Source organism: Dipodomys ordii, unplaced genomic scaffold, assembly GCF_000151885.1.
Source record: "Dipodomys ordii isolate 6190 unplaced genomic scaffold, Dord_2.0 Scaffold147, whole genome shotgun sequence".
NCBI classification, from domain to species: Eukaryota; Metazoa; Chordata; class Mammalia; order Rodentia; family Heteromyidae; genus Dipodomys; species Dipodomys ordii.
The window spans coordinates 2,214,540-2,223,483 of record NW_012267363.1 but is presented as its reverse complement, the minus strand read 5'-3'; the positions used below and the strand labels follow the sequence as shown (position 1 = coordinate 2,223,483).

Genomic DNA, 8,944 nt, shown 5'->3' with positions numbered 1-8,944 from the left:
AAAAAAAAAACAAGCAAAGAAATGCAAGACTATACCAACATGGATACCCCGGGAGGTCATAGGGCTCTGCCCAATGATGTATAGTCCCTTTCCACAATGTCGGATATGAAGCCGGGCTTTTGTGTCTGAGCCTACATATTCCTATAGCTTCCCAGAGTCTGTGGATAGTGACTGGGGAGATAAACCATGCAGGAAACATACACTTTGGTGTAAGTGTGAGCTAATATTTTGCTGTTGTAGTTAAGCCTTAGTAGCATTGACTTTTAGTCTTGCTATATTCATTTATTAAAAAAAAGAAAAGAAATGAAGGACTAAACTAATTGCAATCAAAACTGCAATTATACCCCTAGTAACCACCAATTAGACAAGGATTGAGAAATAGCCGAAAAACATGAAAGTTTCCAAAAAAGGTAGTATGGTCAGGCCGCATTCAAACCTCAGTACATGCCCATGTAATTGTAACCCCTCTGTACAGTATTTTCACAATAAAAAAAAAATCAAACCTGAATACATGGGCCAAATAGGACACTGACAAAACCACTTCTGTAAATATCAGCCAATCATGTGGCTTGTGTGGAAATCCCCTAAACATGTTTGTTCAATACTATAAAAGCTTTGCTGATTTTGTGCTCGGGGCCTCTTAGCATCACCGGTTGCCGAGTGCGCAGAGGACCAAGCTCGAGGCTTGCAATAAACGACTCTTTTTGCCTGTTACATTGGTCTTGGTCTGGGAGTCTCTCTGGGGTATCAGGTTCCAGCTTAACAGAAACAGAACAGTTTCTAGAAATTTATTATAGTCTATTTCTTCCTTGGCTTTTGCTCTGCCAAATGTACACCATATTTAAATAATCAGACCAAACACAGAAATTCTAAGTCAATAAATAGGAAGCTACTCTTCTCTCCTCAACTATTCTGATGCAACATCAAACTCAAGTGCCTAGCAAGAACACATAAAGCACACAAAGGACCCTCAACAGAGAAATTTTACCAAAGTTCAGATATCTCTGAAGCCTTTGGTATACAAGATAGCTGACTAAAGTACAGGTCATGGCTTTTTGGAGAAACAGAAGGTAGCCACCCCCTCCCCCAGATCTGCTCTCACAAAAGTTAATTACTTGCTGCATCCGCACTGTCAGAATCATCCTGTGGGAAAAAGAAAAAAGCATCTGTAGTCTATAGAGAATAAGTATTTGTGTTCATAAATGTTGCTTACTCTTTCTGTTCTCTTGGTTTCCTTGTTATAAGTATAAACCACAATTCTTTTTTTTTGGGGGGGTCCGGTCTTGGGGCCTGAACTCTGGGCCTGGGCGCCGTCCCTCAGCTCTTCAGCTCAAGGCTAGCACTCTACCACTTGAGCCACTTCCAACTTTTTTTGCTTATGTGGTGCTGAGGAATCGAACCCAGGGCCTCATGCATGCAAGGCAAGCTCTCTACCACTGAGCCACCTTCCCAGCCCCTCCACGAGCCTCTTATCTCTAATTAACCACCTAAAGACCAGAAGTAGAGCTGTAGTTCAAAGTGGTAGAGTGCTAGCTAGCCTTGGGCAAAAAAAAAAAAAAAAATTTACTCCGGGTCAATATCCTGAATAAAATTACTCAGGGTCAGCAAATCCCATGAGCCCCCCACCCCAAAAAAGCTAATATTCTGAAACCCAATGACATGTGACAGGGTACAATTTATTTGTAACTAATGACTTATTTTATATGAATTTTTATTTCTGGTCATGGGGCCTGAACTCTGGGCCTGGGTGCTGTCCCTCAGCTCTTCAGCTTAAGGCTTGCACTCTACTACTTGAGTCACAGTGCTACTTCCAGCTTTTTCTGCTTATGTGGTGCTGAGGAATCAAACCCAGGACCTCATGCATGCAAGGCAAGCACTCTACCACTAAGCCACCTTCCCAGCCCTATATGAATTTTTTACTGTCCCAAGTATTCATTGTTAAGAGTTCCATGAAAAGCTGGTAGTCAGTGGCTCCTGCCTGTAATCCTAGCTACTCAGGAGGCTGAGGATCAAGATTTGAATCCAGCCTGAGCAAGAAGTTCTGTGAGGCTCATTTCCAATAAACTACTCAAAAAAGCCGAAGTGCTTGTAGCTCAAGTGGTAGAATGCTAGTCTTGAGCTGAAGAGCTCAGGGACAGCACCCAGGCCCAGAGTTCAAGACCCACAACCAAAAAAGAAAAAATGAATTACCAAGATGGGCAACAGATGGTGATATATCTCTTACCTCTGCATAATGTTCCACCTGAGCCAGCTCCACCTCTTCATCCCCTTCCCAGTCTCTCCAGTTATCGTAGTCCACAGACAGCCACACTGGCTGTTAGGGGAAGCAGAGCATCATGGGTAAAAAAATAGAAACAAGAGTGTATAGAAGTGCACGCTTGGGAGAAAGAGAATCAATAGGGTAAAGATCTACAGCACCCTCTTGAGCAACCCCTTTCCCCTTTGCCACTTCATCATCACATCCACAAATATTTACTAGGAATCTATTAGGCACCAAACATAATAAGAGGGTCTTGAAGCACAGAAGTCTTCCCTCTAAGTGCAGATTGACTATAGGACAACTGTATCTGCAAAAACAACTATCACAAAGCATTGTTACAGTCAACCAAACAAGAACTTCAAACTGAATTTCCTACTCCAGGGAATGCAAGCCTTTGAGACCCTTGTCCCAAAGTTCCCATATTCATTCAGGGAAGACATTATTCATGCATTTATTCAACAGATGATTTTTTTGAGAGGGAGGGGGTTTGTCAGTACTGGGCTTGAACTCAAGGCCTTGTGCTCTAACTAGAACTTTCTGCTCAAGGGTGGCACTATACTAAACCTCTAATTCTTACATTTTGGTGGTTATTTGGAGATAAGAAACTCACTGATTTTCTGTCTGTGCTAGGTTTGTTTTTGTTTTTCCCAGTCCTGGGGCTTGAACTCAGGGCCTGGGCACTGGCACTGACCTCGAGCTTCTTTTGCTCAAAGCTAACATCCTACCACTTGAGCTACAGTGCCACTTTCAGCTTTTTCTGTTTATGTGGTACTGAGGAATTGAATCCAGGGCTTCATGCATGAGAGGCAAGCACTCTACCACTAAGCCACATTCCCAGCCCTCTGGACTAGTTTTGAACCAAGATCTTCAGATCTCAGCCCCCTGAGTAGCTAGGATTGTAGGTATGAGCCACCAGCACTGTTCAGCAAATCCAGCAACTAATTAAAATTTGCAAATGTCATTGTGACTGTGGAAAGACTGGTCAACAAAAGTTGACAAGCAGGTGTTTAACTTTCTTTAGGGAGAGGAAGTCACTAGAAGGCCTTTTGTTTTGTGCCTCTGTGTGTGTGTGTGTGTGTGTGTGTGTGTGTGTGTGTGTGTGTGTGTGTGCTGGTCCTGGGGCTTAAACTTTGGGTCTTGCCGCTGTCCCTGAGCTTTTATGCTCAAGCCTGGTGCTTTACCATTTGAGCCACAGATCCACTTCTGACTTTTTGCTGGTTCATTGGCAATAAGAAGCTCACAGACTTTCCTGCCCAGGCTGGCTTTGAACCTCAATCTTCAGATCTCAGCTTCCTGAGTAGCTATGATTACCGGTGTGAGACACCTGTGCCCAGCATAGAAGGCCTTCAGTAGAAGAAAAACAAAGTAAATGTGTGTTTTAGACAGACCATGCTGGGTTAATGCAGAGTAACTGAAAATGGAGCAGAAAATATACAACAAACCTCTCAACAAAGTTGAGTAGTCATGCCAGCACTCAGGAAGCTGAGGCAGAAAGATGTGAGTATGAGGCCAGGATAGGTTACATAACCAACTGTCTCAAAAACAAAACAAATGAATCAAAACAGTGTGGTATCTATACACAATGGAATTTTACACAGCCGTTACAAAGAATAATATTATGTCATTTTCAGGGAAATGGATGGATACACAACAAATCAAGTTAAGTGAGGTAAGCCAAACTCAGAGAGACAGAAGCACATGTTTTCTCTCCTATCAGAAAGCTAGATCTAAAATACACTGGGACATGATAAATTATACAGGACTTGAACCATTCATACACAGTGAGAACAAAGGACAATCACTCTTAGGAGAGGAAAACAAGGGCACAATAAAGGCACAGTGCCTCTGTGCCTCTGACTATATAGAATAGTGTTTATCAAAATGAATTCCAGGAAATGGAAAGAGGCGGCTTTTTTCCTTTTCTTTTTATCTGGTTTATTCATTTGTCTGTCTTTGGAATGTTAAGGGTGGACACAGAAATGGAGGGACAAAGAGTGAACAAATGCAGCACTGGTACTCACTGGACACTGTTGAAAATAAACTGGCTGGGATGGGAGGGAAAGTCTAACCCAATGCCTGAGTACATACATAGAAACAAGAAGAAGCAAGCCACTCCCCACATATTCACCTTGATATCCTCCTTAGTGAGCCGTGGCCAGGCCACCTTCTCCTTCCATTTCCTCACAAAGCAAGTGATAGAGCGGCCAGAGCGCTTATCCTGGGAGTCCTGCCAGATACAGAATTTCATTCTTAGAGTCTGAGTTTTAGAATGAATCTCCAGTTTCCCTAGGCAGCCTTTTCATCCAGGCACTAATTACTGTTGGTGTCCACCCTCACCTTGGAGTTCACCTTGGCATAGAACTCAATCTCATTGTACAACTCCACTCCATCACCATTCTTGCAGCTGAGGAGACAATGAAGTTGAGAAGATGCAGAAAACTGATAGGAAAAGTCAGATCCTTTGGAGGGGAAGATGTTACCTGAACACAATGCGGTGGTCCTCCAGGAGCACGCGGACATCAGTGCTGTCCTCAACACAAAACTCCATGAACACATACTTCGGCCTGTCATACCACAGGGTCTTGGCATGTTGCCTGAAGGGGAGTAGAGATAGAGCTTCACAGGAGTAAGCAAGGGGAAAGTGAGGGCAGTTGAGGGGGGGTGGGTAGGGAAAGGGGACAACAAAGGGGTTTGGGGTAGTACTATACAATTTTTTTTGAGGGGGTCAGGTGTGGGGCCTGAACTGTGGGCCTGGACATTGTTCCTCAGCTCTTCAGCTCGAGGCTAGCACTCTACCACTTGAGCCATAGCACCACTTTCTGGCTTTTTCTGCTTATGTGGTGCAGAGGAATCGAACCCAGGGCTGCATGCATTCAAGGCAAACACTCTACCACTGAGCCACCTTCCCAGCCCTGGGTGGTACTAAGTCTTGTCAAAGTGGAGCTAAATAAAAGAAAAAAGGAATAGGAGAGGAATGGGTAGACTTGGTGAGGTTGAAACCTGGGAATCATCAAGAAAGTGCTAGACTAGGCAAGTTGGGAACTTAAGGGGAACGTTCTTGTCACACCACACCACCACCCCACAGAGACCTGGGACTTGGGATCCCACAGAATTCAGGGTTCCTATGAGCCCTGGGACAAATCTTGCTACAGGGAATCTCCAGGGAAAAGGGCAGGGAGAGAGATCGGGTACTAAGGACCCCCGGAAACTTACTGTGCCATAGCGACTCCAGCTGCCCAGTGGATTTTCTAGTCTCAGGCAAGGGACTCTATCTTTAGATCCTGGAGACGCCCCCAACAGCTGTTTCTCCTTGTATGGTCAGGGTAATGGTTGAGGGGAAAGGAAACGCGGCTGGCGTTCTAAGCGCCAGAGGGACCCTGAGAAAGCTGAATCCCTCAGCCTTTCACTTCTCGGGGTCTCCATAAATACAGAGATTAGGAAGAGACTAGCCACCAGCTAGTACAGCTCTCATTGACCCTATACACAGGGAATCATTGTCTTCGCTCTCATTCACCTCCTTCTCCCACGCTCGGCACTTTATGTCAATTTACAATAGATGCATTAAATATACGTATATATATATATATATATATATATATATATATTAAAAACGACTGGCGCAAACGAAATCCCCCCGGCTGTTCCCAGATCATGAAGCTGCAAGCCCCGCCCACTGCCCCGCCCGCTGCCCCACCCGCTGCTCCGCCCTGGCCCCTCGGCCTCGGCGCCGTTGCCATGGCAGCAAAGGGGCGCGGCTAACGTGCGCCGGCGTTTCCGGAAAGATGGCGGCTGTGGAAGCAGCTGTGGAACCGGTAACAGTGGTGGCGAAAACAGGGCCGAAGACGAAGGACGAAGAGGAGGAGGAGGAAGATGAGTCGCTGCCACCTTGCGAGGCGGTGCGCTGGGCCCCGGTGGGGGCGGTGGCGGAGGCTGGGCCTGGGGCGGCTGCGTTTTCGGAAGAAACCGTTGTGGAAGATCCCGTGGCGACCGCGGGATCCCCTCCGGATTCGCCCAGCCAGACGCTGCGGCGGCTGAGGGCCGAGCGGCGGCGGCTGGACTCGGCTCTGCTCGCGCTGTCCTCTCACTTCGCGCAGGTGCAGTTCCGCCTGCGCCAGGTGGTGCGCGGGGCGCCGGCCGAGCAGCAGCGCCTCCTGCGCGAGCTGGAAGACTTCGCCTTCCGCGGCTGCCCTCACGTCCTGGGTTACGAGGGGCCTGACGACCCCGCGGGCGAGGAGGACGACGGGCTGCGGGGGTACCGGCCGCGGCTGCGGGGCGAGAACCAGGTGAGTGGCTGAAGCTGCCCTCCCCGCTCCCCCCCGTTAGGAATAGGGCCTAAGAGATGGGACTCCGTGGCGCGGTGAAGACTCGGACCTAACCGTCCATGGGTGTGGATACCTGGGCCCTGAGCGCGCTGGAGAGAGGGAACCGGGTACCAGGAGCAGTGCTGCCACTGTCTGTCTGTCTGGTCCACACCTGATAACGTACCCATCCTAAACAGTTGTGATTATTGTTGTATGGGAGCTTGAGCCCAATGACCTGGTTACTTCTGTTGATGAGTACTCTGACCCCGAGGAGTGAAAAGAAAGTGAGTTCGAATTCACGGAGGTTGTAATTCCCGCGGTCTTGTGGCCTGTAGGCAGTTTGTTAAACCGTACACTGTCTTGTCTTGGTGAGAACTTCGGAGTGGGACAATCTAGTAAATTATTTTTCATTTTGTTATCTTTAAATAGGGGTTTTAATTCCACGTGTCAGTTGATGCACCCTTTTCTAGTCAGTCACAAGAAACACAGCTCTTGATTGTATGAGCTAACTGACATTGGTGTGTTCAGAGTACTTCATCCTGCTTAATATCTAGGTACTCTGATTGAGGTCCTCTGGTAATTGCCAAGATGGATTCGGCTGCCTGCCTTGAGAAGCAATGAAGTTATGTACACCCACACCAAGGGAATGGTTTCTTTACAAAGTGTTGAATCTCTGGAAGTACACAGATGTAGGTAGCATGTTGGAGATGTTGGGACACTGCCTTTTCCACCATTTTTTTTTTCCTTGTCTGTCAGGGCCTGGGCACTCAGGGCTAGCAAGCTACCTTTTTTTTGGGGGGGGGAGGGTCGGTCATGTGAATTCTGAGCCTGGGCACTGTTCCTCAGCTCAGCTCAAGGCTAGCACTCTACCACTACAGCCACAACACCACTTCAGCTTTTTCTGCTTATATGGTGCTGAGGAATCGAACCCCAGGCCTCATGCATGCAAGGCAAGAACTCTACCACTGAGCCACCTTCCCAGCCCCCCAGTCTACCACTTTGAGCTCCAGTGTCACTTCCAGTTTTTCTGGTGTTGTCTCATGGACTTTCCTGTCTTGGCTGGCTTTGAATCATGATACTCAGATCTCAGCCTCCTGAGTAGTTAGGATTATAGGTGTGAGCCTCCAGTGCCCTGCTCTCTTTCACCTATCTTATAAGTTACAGTCCACATATGACTTACTTCCCACTCAAATTGGTTATGGCCAAGAACTTTTATCAGTAGCAGATAGTGATTTGTATATTTAAACCTGAGATCTTTCCACAATCCCAGGTGTGTTGTTCCACTCTTCTCTCCACATACCGCCAAGCTCCTTGACACAAAGAACAGCTTCCTCAAATTCCCAGACTTAAAGACAAGAAAAGATATAATTAACTCCTGAGAAAAGATACAAATAGGGCTGCAATGTGGCTTAGTGGTAGAGTGCTTGCCTAGCATGCATGAAGCCCTGGGTTCGGTTCCTTATTACCACATAAACAGAAAAACCAGAAGGAGTGCTGTGTAGCTCAAGTGGTAGAGTGCTAGCTTTAAGCAAAAAGAAGCTCAGGGACAGTGCTCAGATCCTGGGTTCAAGCCCCAGGACTGGCAAAAAAAGAAAGAGAGAAAGAAAGAAAAGATACAAATAACTCCTAGCCAGGTTTTCAGAGGTGAATAGCACCAAAGGTTCTCTGTGGATGTGGCACTGTCTTTTAATTGTGGGTTGTCACTTTCACAGTATAACAAGTCAGGTGTGATGGCACAAAACTGTAATCCCAGCACTCAGGAGGCTGAGGATCTCAACTTCCAGGCCAGCCTGGGCTATACTGTATAAGGAGACCCTGTCTCAAAGAATAAAAAAGATTAAAAAGTATTGTTTGATCTGTCTAATAAGCAGCTAGACTGTGGGGTACATACATTGATAGGTGAACAGGATGGGAAATATTTTTTGAATCAAATTATTTCCTTCTTACCAGTTCTGGTTTTTTTTGTTTTGTTTTTATCTCAGCTCATACCAGGAATTATTTCTGTTATTTTCTGCCTTGTAACATAACTTACTGTTCTCTGCTACTAATTTGTTTGTCCACACTCCAGCAAATACCATATTGTAGGTACCACAGCAGGTGGCAGAGTTTGCAGTCATTAAACCAAGTCTAGGTTTATGGCTAGGTTTTTTCTTCCTTGGCTTCATAAAGTAGGGATATGAGAGGAACAAAGATTATTTTTCCCTGGTTCTTTCTCCTTGGGCTAGTTAAACTTCCTCCACTAGAGTTCATTATTTGGACTTTGTCACTGTACCTAATATAACTCAGTAACTTATGGCAAACATACTGAAATCTCACCCAGTGCCAGGTACAATGCTAGACACTGGGAATTCATAGACAAGGCTCTTGCCCTTACGAGCTCATA

General features: G+C 46.3%; 2 protein-coding genes across 2 annotated transcripts in view; one reads left to right on the top strand and one right to left on the bottom strand.

Annotated features, from left to right (window-relative positions):
- The window catches only part of Ptges3l (prostaglandin E synthase 3 (cytosolic)-like), a 12,973-nt gene extending 7,055 nt beyond the window's left edge, over positions 1-5,918 (bottom strand). Inside the window, exons 1-5 of the mRNA XM_013031948.1 lie at positions 5,474-5,918; positions 4,741-4,854; positions 4,598-4,664; positions 4,389-4,487; positions 2,225-2,314 (exon numbers count right to left, since the gene is read on the bottom strand). Of these exons, the coding sequence (XP_012887402.1) occupies positions 2,225-2,314; positions 4,389-4,487; positions 4,598-4,664; positions 4,741-4,854; positions 5,474-5,481 (378 nt within the window). The 5' untranslated portion in view covers positions 5,482-5,918. The remainder of the gene's footprint in view (positions 1-2,224; positions 2,315-4,388; positions 4,488-4,597; positions 4,665-4,740; positions 4,855-5,473) is intronic.
- A 100-nt stretch (positions 5,919-6,018) lies between these two features.
- Rundc1 (RUN domain containing 1) overlaps positions 6,019-8,944 on the top strand; it is a 10,470-nt gene continuing 7,544 nt past the window's right edge. The window contains exon 1 of the mRNA XM_013031957.1: positions 6,019-6,543. Within this exon, the coding sequence (XP_012887411.1) occupies positions 6,043-6,543 (501 nt within the window). The 5' untranslated portion in view covers positions 6,019-6,042. The remainder of the gene's footprint in view (positions 6,544-8,944) is intronic.